Here is a 17,296-nt window from a genome sequence, read left to right as displayed (position 1 = left end):
TCTAGGCTTCAGAAAAATGGCTGCCGCGATCTCCATCTGCGCATGCGCGGCCATTTTCCTGAAGCCCCGGGAAGCAGAGCACTCCATCTGCGCACGCGCGGCCTCAGGAAGATGGCCGCCACCACCGATAACATGATTCACCCGGCTCTGCTGCTTACCGGGCTGCTGCATCACCTCACCTGTGAAAGGGACCCTGCGCACGCCATACCGCACCTCTGCCGTCGCCACACCACTGCTGCAACCCCCCCACGGACACCAGGCCGCTGCGTCACCTCACCTGTGGTAGGGACCCTGCTCACGCCATACCGCACCTCTGCCGTCGCCACACCACTACTGCAACCCCCCAAGGACACCAGGCCGTAGCGTCGCCCACCCAAGCAGGAAGGGACCCTGCTCAGGTGCACGCCGTACCGCATCACCCCACCTCTGCCGACACCACTGCCAGCCCTCAGGTAAGATACTGTAAATTCGGACAATAAGACGGACCCCCATCTTATAAAAAAATATTTTTTTCTGCAATTTTCAACCCAAATTTGGGGTGCATCTTATGGTCCGGTGCGTCTTATAGTCCGAAAAATACGGTAAGTACTTCCTAAAGCATATCTAAACTTTCAATAAACTATGCATAAATCAACAATCAGTATATGTTCTCTCTGTATGCTTGATGTGTGTTTTTCCTCTTTGCTCATGTTTGCAGAAATTAGCTGCTCTGATGACTTATATACACTATACATCGAATATAAGGGGAAAACTGTGTTTTAACATCTCAAATTCAGAAATACAGTAACAGGATCAATGGGGACATATATGTGTGTGTGTGTGTGTGTGTGTGTGTGTGTGTGTGTGTGTGTGTGTGTTCTGGAATGTGATCAAGCACAGATATTACTACAGAACAGTAAAATGATTCTTTACAATTAGATCTTGTTGAAGCTGCTTCACACCTCTTTCCTATTCATCACATGTGCTGGGTTGTGCACACGCTGCAGCTGGCAATAAGAGTCTGCAAGAGGGAATGCTGGAACTCTGATTAGCAAAGTGAGGAAGTTTGCTATTGCTGCCAGAACCCGTAAAATTGATTCCATCTTGAAGAGACATGCTGGAAAAGGGGAAATTGTGGATTAAGTCACTCGGTGGGGCAGCACATATTTAATGATTGAACGATTGCTTGGGCTGAAACCCTTTCTTGTAGATATGGCCAACCCTCAGGTAACACTACATGAAGGTCAATGGACACAGGTGGCTGAATTGAAGGAATTGCTTCACCCATTTACAGTGACTAAAAAGTTACAAGCTGAGGATTTAACTCCAGGCATTTTTATAAAGGAGTGGAAGAACTTGCTGTTTTGTCTGTCCCAAAGAGGAGGTTTAATCGCAGATGGTATTGCTGCTTCACTGAAACAGAGATACACTGCTATTAGAAAATAAAATTCTTCTGGCAGCTGTTTATGTGGACCCGAGTCATCGTATATTGCTTGATGTTCAACAACTTACTAAAAGAAAAGAAGCTTTGATTGAGGTAGCAGTTAGGATGAGCGGGTTACAGGATGGCCAAGAGCAAGAGGACACGAGTCCTGCCAGTGCTGCTGCCGCCGTTCCTTTATCCTCATCAGATGAAGAATTTGATTTCGACAAGTATTTTGACGACATAGAGCAGGCAAAGTGTTGCTGTAGGGAAAACGTTTCCACTCCCATAGTAAACAGATTGGCCATATTTAAGCAAAATTTTTCACTTGCTCTCAAAGCAGTAGAATAGTTCAATCGTTCATCAAAACTGACTGTGCACAAGGCAATTCCTTAATACCCTGAAATTGCTAGAGATGTTGCCCATGTGGTTACTGCTTTGCCACCAACCCAAGTTAATGTAGAGAGGTTGTGCTCTAGCCTTAAAATAATTAGGTCAGCTTTGAGGTCATCTATAAACGAGGATCTGATGGAGGCGATACTATTTCTTATTTTTACTCAGCAAACCGAATCTGAGCAATCTGCGCTAGATTAATCTGACTAATATATAAATATACTATGCAGCATAGCCAGCTCCTAAATTTGATAAAACTTAATATTTAATATATATTACATAAAATATATGGCAGACAAACAAATAAAGTGCTCATGAATACCAGTGCGCTTAATAAAATGGTACAATCTCACCCAGTTGTTATCTCCTGATTCTCCAAGGTTCCGTGTAGGACCTGGGTAGGTGAGTGTTATGACCCCAATGGCGAGGGTCTCAGAGGAACGTGGAAGTCTGCAGAATACAAAAATCCAGCTCATAGGGCAGTGGTAACTGGGTTGACCATATATCTACTCCTAACGCCAACACTAGAAGTAGCCGGGGATCATTCCTACGTTGATTCTAGATGACACGCGCCAGCCGGAGAATCTAGCTACCCCTAGTAGAGGAAAACAAAGACCTTTCTTGCCTCCAGAGAAGGGGACCCCAAAGCTGGATAGAAGCCCCCCACAAATAATGACGGTGAGGTAAGAGGAAATGACAAACACAGAAATGAATCAGGTTTAGCACAGAGAGGCCCGCTTACTGATAGCAGAATAAAGAAAGGTAACTTATATGGTCAACAAAAACCCTATCAAAATCCACACTGGAAATTCAAGAACCCCCGAACCGTCTAACGGTCCGGGGGGAGAACACCAGCCCCCCTAGAGCTTCCAGCAAAGGTCAGGATATAGATTTGGAACAAGCTGGACAAAAATACAAAACCAAAACAAATAGCAAAAAGCAAAAGGCAGACTTAGCTGATATAACTGGAACCAGGATCAGTAGACAAGAGCACAGCAGACTAGCTCTGATAACTACGTTGCCAGGCATAGAACTGAAGGTCCAGGGAGCTTATATAGCAACACCCCTAACTAACGACCCAGGTGCGGATAAAAGGAATGACAGAAAAACCAGAGTCAAAAAACTAGTAACCACTAGAGGGAGCAAAAAGCAAATTCACAACAGGTGAGACCGAGATGAAGAGAGGAGGGGGGGGGGGAGGAGGTTTGGGGTCTGACTTTCCCTGTCGTGCCCTATGCAGAAAACTCCCGCCCTGACAAGGGCAGTACCCGAGTATAAACCTACTTCGTGGTGCCCATGATAAATATAGCCTCCCTGGGTAATGTGTCTTCCCTTCCCAACGTGTTTCCTCCACTGTTCAGGGGGTTCATCAGGGGAAGTTATCCAGGCTCATCGAGGTCTCCTGCAGTGGCAAGTCTGACCTCCCTGTGTGGTAAATGCCTCAGTAGGAGTATAAAAAGTCTCTCTCCTAGTCAAAGCCTGCTGCCATTACATAAGGTGGTGGGCGGTACTTAGGTGCTCCAGCGTCTGTCATCACTTCCTCCTGTGGGTCAAATATTACCTTTCACTAGGAGTACTCTTTTTTACAAATCATACATAAGAAGATTAGTAGTGCTAAAAGTGATATCTATTATTCATTTTCCTTATTCAGCTCCCTTTATTTGTATACGTAGCTAAATAGCGTGCAGAGCATGCGCACTAGACTACCTTGCCTTCCGATCACCTGCGGTCACATGACCGGAGCTCCAGAAACAAGGGCGCACGCGCTGGGATGCTGGCCAGAGAACGGCCGAACTGGACCTGTGATCAGGAGGCAAGGTAGTCTAGTGCGCATGCGCTGCACGCCATTTAGCTACAGTATACAAATAAAGGGAGCTGAATAAGGAAAACGAATAATAGATGTCACTTTCAGCACTACTAATCGTATGTACGATTTGTAAAAAAGAGTACTCCTAGTGAAAGGTAATATTTGACCCACAGGAGGAAGTGATGACAGACGCTGAAGCACCTAAGTACCGCCCACCACCTTATATTATGGCAGCAGGCTTTGACTAGGAGAGAGACTTTTTATCCTCATACTGAGGCATTTACCACACAGATAACTTCCCCTGATGAACCCTCTGAACAGGGGAGGAAACGCATTGGGAAGGGAAGACACATTACCCAGGGAGGCTATATTTATCATGGGCACCACGAAGTAGGTTTATACTTGGGTACTGCCCTTGTCAGGGCGGGAGTTTTCTGCAGAGGGCACGACAGGGAAAGTCAGACCCCCAACCCCCCCCCCCCTCCTCCTCCTCCTCTCCATCCTGGTCTCACCTACCCAGGTCCTACACGGAACCTTGGAGAATCAGGAGATAACAACTGGGTGAGATTGTACCATTTTATTAAGCGCACTGGCATTCATGAGCACTTTATTTGTTTGTCTGCCATATATTTTGTGTAATATATATTAAATGTTAAGTGTTATCAAATTTAGGAGCTGGCTATGCTGGATAGTGGATACTATTTCTTAGAACAAATTCATAGACTGCACAAATGCTATTCAGTATGTTTGTTGAAAACTTTCCCCCCCCCCCACTTAATGCAAAGTGTATAATAAATTGTAAATATGCAAAGTTTTTTTGTCCTAAAGTTGTATTCCAATAAATATATTTTATGTTCTATCCAAATGGCTTGATTATTGTATCATAATGATTAAAAGCCTGATGTTACCATTCTACTACAGTAAATTTATCACTTAAACATAGACATGAGCCATGTATGAGGGAGTTGGGAGGTTTGGCCAACTCCACAGCCCTGACCAACACTCCTTTTCATGTGCTGTGCTTGCCATTTCAGTAAGACAACAGAGCTAACCTACAATATCAGAAAAACTGTTTCCTAGAGAAATAGAAGCGGACCCCTTTTACCCAATTCCATACAACCTCTTATTTTGGCATTGTGAGGTTCCATACACAAAGATTCACATTTGTATGACATGTGTTTTCATTGTCATGCCCTTGAAGCTGACACGTTTGTTGTAAACCTGAGCTAGAGAAATGATTATGAATGGTCTGGTCTGTCCGATACAATTGTTTTGACATAAATAACCAGAGTACTGAATGAATACAAATGTTGCAATACTTACCACACCCAACTAGAAAAAAAAAAACAGCTGTAGGTGCTACCAATATTTACAATCAAAATAACAGTATGTCGACAAATATGGTATCTTAGCAATGATTGCAAAATGTGTCTCGTTCGTGGGGGGGGGTCTGTGCCAATGAAGGAAAAATCTGATGTGATGATCTAGCTACCATTGTACAGATTACATGTTGGCCTTGCCACATCCATGTAGCGCAGTGGTTACTAGAGTTATTAAAGTAGATCACAAGGAGGAGGAAAACAAAAATTATTTACAGAGACTACAGACTGAACAACAAAACTTGCCACAAAGGTGGGTAAAGCAGTCTAATCCATATTTCTTGCACAATATCTATCCTTCCTTGGGCCTCATTCAGATATCCTTTTTCACAGAGGGAGTGCACTCAGTCTATGGGACTAGTTTCTTTATTGCAGAGCATGGGGAAAAAAAAAAAAGCTGTCTGTTTTCGAGTCATGGATTAAACTCACCATTATAAAATCTATGCTTCTGTGAAAAACTCTGGCTGCACACTTTAGTCCATGAGCCAAGAACCAAATTTGACGATATCGGTACCAAGCGGAGTGACTAATTCTCTTTGGTATTTTTAGGTAGATGCATGTCTGTAGTTTATTTTTTGATATGATAGCCCTTACATATACGTAGCTTATTAACCCCTTCAGCCCTAGGCCTATTTGTACCCAAGTGCCTAAGCCAATCTGACCTGTGCCACTTCATGGGCTAATAACTTTGGAACGCTTTCACCTATCCAAGCCATTCTGAGATTGTTTTCTCGTGACATATTGTACTTCACGTCAGTGCTAAATGGGAGTCAATATATTTTACCTTTCTATATAAAAAAATGCTAAATATTCGGAAATTTTGGAAAAATCGGCAATTTTTTAACTTTGAAATTCTCTGCTTTTTACAAAAATACTGATACCCCCCATAATAGTTATTAATTTACACTCCCCACATGTTTACTTCATATTGGCATCATTTTGAAAATGAAACCTTATTGTTTTACGACGTAATAGGGCTTATAGTTTTATGCGCAATTTTTCACATTTACAGCAAAACCCACTTTTCAAAGGACCAAGTCACTTCTGAAGTCACTTTAAGGGGCTTACATAACAGAAACCACCCATAAATTACCCCATTTTGCAAACTACACCCCTCAAGCTGTTCAAAACTCATTTTTAAAAACTGTTAACCCTTTAGGTGTTCCACAGGAATTTTAGCATGAGCCAAGAACCAAATATGACGATATCGGTACCACCCGGAGTGACTAGATGTAGTATTTGTAACAAAATTTAATCCAAGTTATGTAAATACACACTGAACATGTCATGTGCATATATATATATATATATATATATATATATATATATATATATATATATATATATATATATATATATATATATATATATATATATATGTTACTCCATAATATCTTCAACATCGGACTCTGAATCTGACTGTTGTTCTACTGGCTCGTCTTCAGTACCCTTGTTCTGGCATGTCTGTAATCTGCACATGTCTGTGCACTTCAGGCCATTGCTGAGGCAAGTACACTGAGGAAGTTCACATGACCGCACACACTTGCAGGACAGTAGCTGTATAATAGCTTCTGGTGCTGGTGCCCCTTGCATCCACTTGACAACAAGCTTTCCGTCGTTATCTATCATCCAACCGCAGTCTGTTGGGTTTGCAACCCATGGCTGGCTCTGCAGACTTCTCCTCCAGATCGCAGCCTGGTAGTTTGCACGCAGTGCATGCATGAAAAGGCAGTCCTGGCAAGGAGGGAGTTGACTTGACTCTACCACTCCACGTCTGGCACAGAACAGCTGATAACGGAGCCTGTTTACCTCAGTTGTTTGGGTAGTTGGCAGGTACATGTGGCAGGTGATTTCCTGTAACTTCTCAAAAAGTTCGGTAGACACTTCCCATGAACGACCAACTTCCTGAAAGGCATCCTGGTATGTCTTGTTCATCTTCAACTGCTTGAGTGTCGTCATCTTCCCACGGCCAGCGAATGCACTGACGGTGTCACAGCCTGTAAATGCATGCATACCAATCAATGAATCACATACGCTGCCTCCCAATGTTCGGCTCAGAGTGGTGATATCCAGGAATCTTGTCCGGTTCTGTGTACCGCATTTCTGGAACAGGTGGGATGGGATTTTGTGGCACATGCCCAGACACAGGACCATGACATCAGTATCCTCCGAAGTGATGATGACCGACTTGTAACCAGATTCTGCTGCATGAAGAGCATGGAGAAGGAGGCGTGTGTCTGCTTCTTCTTGATTTGACTTAAGGTCAGCAGCCTCTTCCCACTGTTCTTTGGTGATCTTAAAGCAGAGCTGCTCACATGTGACATACAGCTCCTTCTCCTCAAGCTTCTCCCTGTGGTGTTTCGCCTTCCATTCTTCTACCAGAAACTTTATGAGACTTGCCTTGTTGGAGGAACTACTTAGAAGCTTTTTCCACTGCTGGATGTTGTGCCCATGTTGAATGTTCTTGAAATGGATCCCTGTGCCTTCATATCTGTTGACTCTTTCTGTATCTTTGATGGATGTCTCCTTGTAGACGTCAAAGACAATATCAATGCGCTTGCTCTTAGCACCCTCATGGATAGCGCGACTCATTGCTGTGCCTGCTAGCTGGCCAAATGTTGCATTGTTTCCCTTCAGTTTCTGAACCAGGCTCATCCCATCAATGATGGTTGCAGAGGGCTCGGGGATCACTTCTGCAGGACGAGCATTCCTCTCCAACTCCCTTGCGAGGGCAGCCTTGTTGGTCTTGCGGATAGACCCATCACCATTGGCAAGTGCCCATGGCAATGGACCCAGGGGATGAGTCAAGACATCACTCATTTGTAGCTTTCTGTTCTCAGCTACAAGTATCATCTGGCCAAATAGGTTTCTGTCAGCCTTCAAAATTACCTCCTTGCCAAGACCTTGTCTGCGTGTCTTCATTTGGATGTTAGAGAACGTTTTAAGTTTGTTCTTCGTCATCTTGTCATGAAACAATGTAGTTGGCTTATCGGTACCCAAACGCTCATCCTTGAATGTTTGATATGCATCCTCTCCTATACTGTATGCCCCTTGAAGGTCTTTGGCTACATCTGGTGGTGCTACAGTCGCTGTTGACAAACTGATAAGTTCACCATTATGCTCTTTGTTGAAGGGGTTCACCCAACCTGTCTCCAGCAGTTGAACGAAAGATTGGACATCGGCTTCATCTCTTCTAATCCTAGACACCTGTAGGTCTGAATGGCTGAAGTCAGTATATTGTTGGCCTACCAGGGCCCTCAGCTGCCTCAAGTACATACTGCGGTACTCTGATGTCAGGTAGAACCTGGAAACAGCTCCAACTTTGAGGCTGAAGCCTTTTGTGCCCCCTGGTGTCTGGGTGTCTTTGTTGATTGTCTCTTCAATGGTCTGGTCCACAGGAATTCGTCCAAAAGGATTCTTGCTACCGATCTGGACCGAAAAGCCACCTTGCATGAAGTATTCATGGACCTCTGGGTGTTCTATGGGCAGCCGAGACATTGTGGCATAGTAATAGGTTAGGTATCGGGCATAGTTGACCTTGTCATAGGCAAAACACCATGGTATCATCTGTCGGATTGCTCCTAGGTGAAGCATCCAGTTGCCTTCTCTTGAAGCTCGAACCAGGGCCAGCATGGTCTCGACCATGTCCAAGTATGACATCCAGAATGCTGAGAGTTGTTCATTTCTGAGGGTCTCAAGATAAACTTGAAAGAGCTTCAGGGTAAGTGTGCAAGATTCATTATCCAAGAGCTTTTCGAAGGATCCCTGCGACACACTGATGCGAAAGTTTGTGATGTTCTTCAGTGTTTCATCCAGATGGTGAAGGTCCCTTGCATGGTTTTCTTCTAGCCATGGAAGGAAGTTTTTCCATGCAAGCCTCATAAGTGCTTCATAGACCAGCTTGTGTAGTCTCACTGCTCTGTTGTACCTCCGGCCGTCCATCACTCCAGACACTGATCCTTCAGCGATTACACCGGATTCAACACACAGATCTCTAAGGCCTGCATCCTGAAATCTGTTCCCTATGATAGAGAGGAGATTACAGATTGTGTGGAAGACACCCATTCTAATTATAATGTTCTTGAACTTCTCCTGTTTCCAGATAACCTCGGCAGCTTTGGCATAGAGTGCTTGATCAAACACACACACAATTCTGTTAAGCTTCAGGGTCTGCATGATGGCATGTGTTTGCTCCAAGACTTCATTCACAGTGGACATGGCTGTTGCAGGAGCATTGATAGTGGGCAGGTAGCTTACAGTGTCCTGGGCCACTACAATGTCGCTGCGGATTTTTATGTTGAACCCAGTACAGTCACAGTCACAAGCCTGGGAGGTGTCAGCCTCTACAGAGGGAGATAGGAGCTCTGCAGAGAAGACCGGAGAGTCCTGTTCAGCACAGAACGTGTATGTGTCAGTGTGTGTGCGTGTGTTGGGGCACCTCAGGGTGTCTTCAAATGTGACATAGCCCCCTAGATTTCTTCCAGTAAAATTTGCACTCCAAAAGTCATTTGGCGCTCCTTCCCTTCCGAGGCCTGCCGTTCCCCAATACTGCAGTGTACGACAACATATCGGGTGTTGTTGTGTTCGGGAGAGATTGGTGAACAAATAGTGGGGTGCATTTTTTGCTGGTACACCTCTTAAAAATAAAAAAATGAGCCTAAAATGACACCTTCATGTAAAAAATGCACTTTTTCCATTTTCTCAACCAAGTGTTTCCAACTACTGTGAAACACTGGTTGGGTCAAAGTGGTCACTATACCCCCTAAAAGATTCCTTGGGGGTGTAGTTTCCAAAATAGGGTCACTTTTTGGGGTTTCCACTGTGGGGGTACCTCAGGCAGCCTTCAAATGTGACATGGCCCCCTAGATTTCTTCCAGTGAATCCGCCACCCAAAAACCACATAGCGCTCCTTCCGTGTTGAGCTGTGCTGTGTGCCCATACTTTAGTTTACGAGTACATGTGGGGTGTTTCTATAAACTGCAGAATTAGGGTAACCAAGTTTGGGTTTGCCGTTAACCCTTGCTAGGTTGCAGGTAAAATTGGATTACAATGTAATATCTGGAAAAAAAATGAAATTTTGAAATTTCGCCTTCATTCTGCTAAAATTCCTGTGGAACACCTAAAGGGTTAACAGTTTTTAAAAATGAGTTTTGAACAGCTTGAGGGGTGTAGTTTGCAAAATGGGGTAATTTATGGGTGGTTTCTGTTATGTAAGCCCCTTAAAGTGACTTCAGAAGTGACTTGGTCCTTTGAAAAGTGGGTTTTGCTGTAAATGTGAAAAATTGCGCATAAAACTATAAGCCCTATTACGTCGTAAAACAATAAGGTTTCATTTTCAAAATGATGCCAATATGAAGTAAACATGTGGGGAGTGTAAATTAATAACTATTATGGGGGGTATCAGTATTTTTGTAAAAAGCAGAGAATTTCAAAGTTAAAAAATTGCCGATTTTTCCAAAATTTCCGAATATTTAGCATTTTTTTATATAGAAAGGTAAAATATATTGACTCCCATTTAGCACTGACGTGAAGTACAATATGTCACGAGAAAACAATCTCAGAATGGCTTGGATAGGTGAAAGCGTTCCAAAGTTATTAGCCCATGAAGTGGCACAGGTCAGATTGGCTTAGGCACTTGGGTACAAATAGGCCTAGGGCTGAAGGGGTTAATAAGCTACGTATATGTAAGGGCTATCATATCAAAAAATAAACTACAGACATGCATCTACCTAAAAATACCAAAGAAAATTAGTCACTCCGGGTGGTACCGATATCTGGCCCGGCTCATGGACTACTTAAATGGAACCTGTCGGCAAGGTTGTGCATAGTAACCTACACACAATGTTAGGTTGTCGCCATAAGGCTGCCGTCACACTAGCAGTATTTGGTCAGTATTTTACATCAGTATCTGTAAGCCAAAACCAGGAGTGGGTGATAAATGCAGAAGTGATGCATATGTTTCTATTATACTTTTCCTCTAATTGTTCCACTCCTGGTTTTGGCTTAAAAACACTGATGTAAAATACTGACCAAATACTGCAAAGTGTGAGGGCAGCCTTATACTGATTAAAATGATACCTTGGTTGATATGCAAATTGCCTCTTCTGAGAAAAAGAGGACTTAACTCTATAGCGCCACCTGTTGGAAGTAGCGATCCTACAAGTCACAATCAACCGTTTAACGAGTCGTGCAATATGACAGGATAAAAGCCAAATCAGTATCTCAATTCGCAGACACGGTGTTTCGGGCTGTTGGCCCTCGTCAGTGAGAAGCATGAGAACTGATTTGGCTAGGTGAGAGGCTCTGGACTGGGGTCTAAGGGGTAACGTTTCTCCTTATGGAGAGTGACATACCATCTCTGGCTTGTCAAGGTAAGGAGGCCTTGGTTGATGAAATCCGTCTTGTGCTTGTTGTTTAATATTTATTTTCAGTTTTGAGTTAATGATATTCTCGTGCTCCGGGGCGGATTCATGTGGTGCAACAGTGAACTGCCCCTTAGTTTACATAATGAATATTATATGTACATACTGAAAAAAAATAAAATAAACCTTCTGCAGGCAGGTGCTGTCCATGGCACTTTCGATGCAGCATAATCGCATGTGTACTGTGTTTATAATTAATGTGGTTGAGGTTATTATGATGAAAAAAAATACATTTGAAAATGGCACCCGCAGCGCCTGCGCAGAAACAGCTATTGGTATATCTAGAGGTGATCGGATAGCTGCTAATGCGCAGGCAGCACCATTTTGGAGGAGGAAATTTTTTTTTCTAGCAAGATGGCGCTGCCAGCACCTGCGCAAAAGCAGCTATCGAATCACCTCTATATACACTGATAGCTGCAACTGCACAGGCACGGCGGGCACCATTTTCAAATGGATTTTTTCTATCAGGATAACCTCAACCACAATTATAAACACAGTACACATGCGATTATGCTGGAGTGCAGGTGCCACGGCTGGCGCCTGCCTGCAGAAGGGCTTTTTTTTTTTTTCACTATGTACATATATTCATTATGTAAACTAAGGGGCGGGTCATTGAGGGATCGGTGACCTGTCAGAGGCCATACTGATGAATACCTAATCAGAGACCACATGAAGACGACCCCCCCCACAGGTCGCCCTGGAGCACGAGAATATCATTAACTGGAAATAAAGATTAAACAACAACCACAAGACGGATTTCATCAACCAAGGTATCATTGTAGTCAGTTTAACAGCGCCGACCTGTCACTGCCTGTAGGTTACTGTGCACAATCCTGCTGACAGGTTCCCTTTAAGGAATCAATGTTTTTCACAGTTTCATTTTTTTCTTTTAAATCATGCATACAAGTAAAATTGATGGAGCACTGTTGGGAAAATGTGAACACACTGATCTAACTGAAAATGATATGATAACTGGCCTATTTTTTTTCCACATACAAGAAAAATATCGTAATGAGGTCTTGGACAGACATATTAGTTTATGCTATTGAAAAAGATACTTTTATGGGGGAACCTCTGACCAGGTGTAAGGAAACCCAGATGGAAACATCAAATTTGAGAAGCATCAATTTTATAGACTGAAAGAAAATGCAGACTGGAAACCATAATGGGTCTCACAATATCAATAATACCGGAGAAATCAACAAAGTGTGTGTATACGAGTAAGATAACAACTAAAAGCTTGAAAAAAACAAACATACATAATATTTTGAATTCAGAATGTCATCTTTTTACTGTGTACAGATGGGTGTGGTAAGTACAGTGGAGTTTGTCACATATTAGGAGTCGTTAAATGTACCTGTATACATTGGAAAATATGCAATTACGGTACACACGATGCCACCACGTGCAGATTGCACATTTTTTTCCTCCAACTGCATCAGATGTCAAAAATTGTGAATATTTCTACTTATTTTTACTGTAACATTACACTACATATTATGTTATGACAAATAATTACTATAGTGACATTTTGTTAGGCTCTCATTCGCATGTATGCAAACGACCTATGCAAGCGTGCACCATACGTTTGCCTCAATTTTGAAATATATGTCCATCTACATATATATATATATATATATATATATATATATATATATATATATATATATATATATATATATATATATATATATATATATATACACACATACACATATACATATACACACAGACCTAAAGTTTGGACACACCTTCTCATTTAAGGATTTTTCTGTATTTTCATGACTATGAAAATTGTACATTCACACTGAAGGCATCAAAACTATGAATTTACATATGTGGAATTATATACTTAACAAAAAAGTGTGAAACAACTGAAATTATGTCTTATATTCTAGGTTCTTCAAAGTAGCCACCTTTTGCTTTGATGACTGGTTTGCACATTCTTGGCATTCTCTTGATGAGCTTCAAGAGGTAATCATCGGGAATGGTCTTCCAACAATCTTGAAGGCGTTCCCAGAGATGCTTAGCACTTGTTGGCCCTTTTGCCTTCACTCTGTGATCCAGCTCACCCCAAACCATCTCGATTGGGTTCAGGTCTGGTGACTGTGGAGGCCAGGTCATCTGGCATAGCACCCCATCACTCTCCTTCTTGGTCAAATAGCCCTTACACAGCCTGGAGGTGTGTTTGGGGTCATTGTCCTGTTGAAAAATAAATGATGGTCCAACTAAACGCAAACCGGATGGAATAGCATGCCGCTGCAAGATGCTGTGGTAGCCATGCTGGTTCAGAATGCCTTCAATTTGGAATAAATCCCCAAAAGTGTCACCAGCAAAGCACCCCCACAACATCAAACCTCCTCCTCCATGCTTCACGGTGGGAACCAGGCATGTAGAGTCCATCCGTTCACCTTTTCTGCGTCGCACAAAGACACGGTGGTTGCAACCAAAGATCTCAAATTTGGACCCATCAGACCAAAGCACAGATTTCCACTGGTCTAATGACCATTCCTTGTGTTCTTTAGCCCAAACAAGTCTCTTCTGCTTGTTGCCTGTCCTTAGCAGTGGTTTCCTAGCAGCTATTTTACCATGAAGGCCTACTGCACAAAGTCTCCTCTTAACAGTTGTTGTAGAGATGTGTCTGCTGCTAGAACTCTGTGTGGCATTGACCTGGTCTCTAATCTGAGCTATTAACCTGCAATTTCTGAGGCTGGTGACTCAGATAAACTTATCCTCAGAAGCAGAGGTGACTCTTGGTCTTCCTTTCCTGGGGCGGTCCTCATGTGAGCCAGTTTCTTTGTAGCGCTTGATGGTGTTTGCCACTGCACTTGGGGACACTTTCAAAGTTTTCCCAATTTTTCGGACTGACTGACCTTCATTTCTTAAAGTAATGATGGCCACTCGTTTTTCTTTACTTAGCTGCTTTTTTCTTGCCATAATACAAATTCTAACAGTCTATTCAGTAGGACCATCAGCTGTGTATTCACCAGACTTCTGCACAACACAAATGATGGTCCCAACCACATTTATAAGGCAAGAAATCCCACTTATTAAACCTGAGAGGACACACCTGTGAAGTGAAAACCATTCCCGGTGACTACCTCTTGAAGCTCATCAAGAGAATGCCAAGAGTGTGCAAAGCAGACAAAGCAAAAGGTGGCTACTTTGAAGAACCTAGAATATAAGACATAATTTCAGTTGTTTCACACTTTTTTGTTAAGCATATAATTCCACATGTGTTAATTCATAGTTTTGATGCCTTCAGTGTGAATGTACAATTTTCATAGTCATGAAAAAACAGAAAAATCTTTAAATGAGAAGGTGTCCAAACTTTTGGTCTGTACTGTGTATATATAATTTTTTTTTTTAAAGGCAAAGTATCCATTTTTGTTCTTTTGTCAACTAGCTTTGAATGGCATGGACAGGACAACATTTGTGTTTTAAATGTAAGCAAACATATGGTTAAAAATGTCTCCCCTTAAGAATGCGGAAAAAAAAAAAATGTATATACCGCTTGTCTTTCATACATTCTTTTGGGACGCAAAACAAAGAAAACAACTTGTCAAGTTATTTTTTTTTGTACGTCCAAAAAAAAAAAAAAAAAAGCAATATGACAAGCTTCCCAAAACATTTTGTTGACCATATTTTGCCCATTTTAGTCTATGAATATGCTGCCATTTACATCTGGATAGTTTTTAGCAATCCTAGCTTATATGTCCAGCAGAATTCCCCGTTTTAAGCCTCATTCAGAGACCTGTGGTTTTCATTGTACCAAAAAGTGACCCAAGTTCCATCAGTTTTACTGTCAGCGATTTTCACACATGAAAGAAGAAATACATTTCATAGCTTCTCCTATCTGTGGCAATGGTAATCATTGACAGCACGCTGATGCCATCTGTGCAATGTCAGTGATTTTCATGGACCCATAGACCAGTATGGGTAATTTTGATCTGTGATTCCAACCAAAAACGAACATCTGATTTTTTGTGCAGTTCGCAAAAAAAACCAAAACGAATATCATAGATTATAATGGGTACGTGTTCTATCTGAAAAAAAAAATCAAACAGAACACGTACTTGATTCACGGACATGTAAATGAGGCCTTAATATTACACGAGAATCCCCCGAATAGCCACCCTTACCAATGTGACTGACATGAATCCCGAGACCCCGATGTACAGTGACATTAGACATCACTCACCGCTGGGTTCTCGCACCGATCTCCCATACATTTCTTGATATTTCTGAAACGACGGGACGTGTGCGGTGGCGGTCACCTCTGGCGCAGGAGGGAACACATCTGGAGCAGACATGACAGCTATAGTGCAAATACTAACAAGACAAGCTGAGCTCTGCGGAATCGGACCAGAAAGGGAAAAGTGGCTCTTTTAAGTCTAAATATCCTAAAATAGAGTTTATAATATGCAAAAAATAAAATAAAAATCTCAACTCCAATCCTAGTGTAAGGCAGTGGCAGCAGGAAGATGCACAGTCCTCTACATACAGCAGTGCGGGACAGCAGCGGAGCAACAAGCTGCAGACGGTCCCAGAAGCACAACCGTCACTAAAAACACACAAGTCTAAAAACTTCCTAAAATATCAATATTTGCAATGTGCAGCTCAAGGGAGAAGCCTGGCAGTCACTGCCCGCGGAAAGGAGTGCGACAAGAGAAGTTTCATTCAGTCTCCTGAGGCACAGGAAGGTGACAGACACTTGGTGAGAGCAATGTATGAAGAGGCAGCAGAGGAAGAGAGAGCTGCAGAAGGAGCCGCCGCCGGCGACCGTGTCCTCTGAGGAAGAGCAAGGTGTCAGTGTGCGGGCTGCACCGTGCACAGGAGGCGTGCGGAGTCCTTCCTCATGTCCAAGCTTGACCCTACAGAGGAGGAGACTACAAGACACACAAAGAAGCAACGCCTGCGTGCTGAGCTGCTCTATGGCGACGCCTGCTGTCCGGAGGAGCACACAGCCGCTCTCCTCAGCGGACATGGCGCTCACTGCTCGGTCACACACACATGGGTGTGGTTGTAGAGAAACAGGAGTGGTGTGACTGTCGTGTGCGCTGCAGAAAGCAATGGAGAGCAGGCACCACAAACACAGCTCATGCCATGCTACTGCCGTGTCCTGTTCTGTCAGAAGAACTCTAGTCAGATGTTATATCTGTGTGACTACTGTTGTGTCATCTCACAGCTCCCACATAATGACTAGTCTGCTCTGACTGGACCATCCCTGTTCACCCGGGACAACACCTGTCCACCCTAGGGTCCACACAGGCTACATGCAGATAATAAGGCGTTATCCCTGATACAGCGAGTCGTCAGCTGTAAAATGGCTCCTGCACAGCAACATAACTAGAGTCAGGTTGGCCCCCCTTGCATGTTATTCAGATGAATGGGCCCTTATAGCGTTCTAAATCCTATAAGGATGTGTTGCACCCCTGCCCCCATTATGCAGTACTGTCCCTCATCTTCATCTCCTTCCTGGGGTATATGTCCCCCATCCAGGGCCGGTTTTAGACAAAGTGGGGCCCTGGACAAAAGTTTAAATTGGGGCCCCAAATGCTCACATATCGCACCATCACACAAAAACATTTCTGTTGTATTTACAAGCACTAAGTTCAGGCTGCTAAACGAGCACAATCGACAATATTAAAGTTGTTTGACACTTGTGCCCCAGCCTTTTTAGGCCGGGATCACACATGTGAGAAATACGTCCGAGTCTCGAATGTTAATACCCGGCATTGCCGCCGTCACTCAGGAGCGGAGAGTGCGGGCGCATAGCAATACATGGAGCCGCACGCTCCGCTCCAGAGAGATGGCGGCAATGCCGGTTATTACCATGCGAGACTCGGACGTATTTCTCACATGTGTGATCCCGGCCTTAGGGTAAGTGCAC

The 17,296-nt window shown here is 43.2% G+C and overlaps 1 protein-coding gene across 1 annotated transcript in view; it reads right to left on the bottom strand.

Annotated features, from left to right (window-relative positions):
- ACSS2 (acyl-CoA synthetase short chain family member 2) overlaps positions 1 to 16,377 on the bottom strand; it is a 141,604-nt gene extending 125,227 nt beyond the window's left edge. The window contains exon 1 of the mRNA XM_077251866.1: positions 15,605 to 16,377. Within this exon, the coding sequence (XP_077107981.1) occupies positions 15,605 to 15,716 (112 nt within the window). The 5' untranslated portion in view covers positions 15,717 to 16,377. The remainder of the gene's footprint in view (positions 1 to 15,604) is intronic.
- Positions 16,378 to 17,296: the final 919 nt, after the last annotated feature.

The sequence above is a fragment of the Ranitomeya variabilis genome, chromosome 4, assembly GCF_051348905.1.
Source record: "Ranitomeya variabilis isolate aRanVar5 chromosome 4, aRanVar5.hap1, whole genome shotgun sequence".
Lineage (NCBI taxonomy): Eukaryota > Metazoa > Chordata > Amphibia > Anura > Dendrobatidae > Ranitomeya > Ranitomeya variabilis.
The sequence above is the reverse complement of the archived record's forward strand: the minus strand, read 5'-3'. Positions and strand labels throughout refer to the sequence as shown.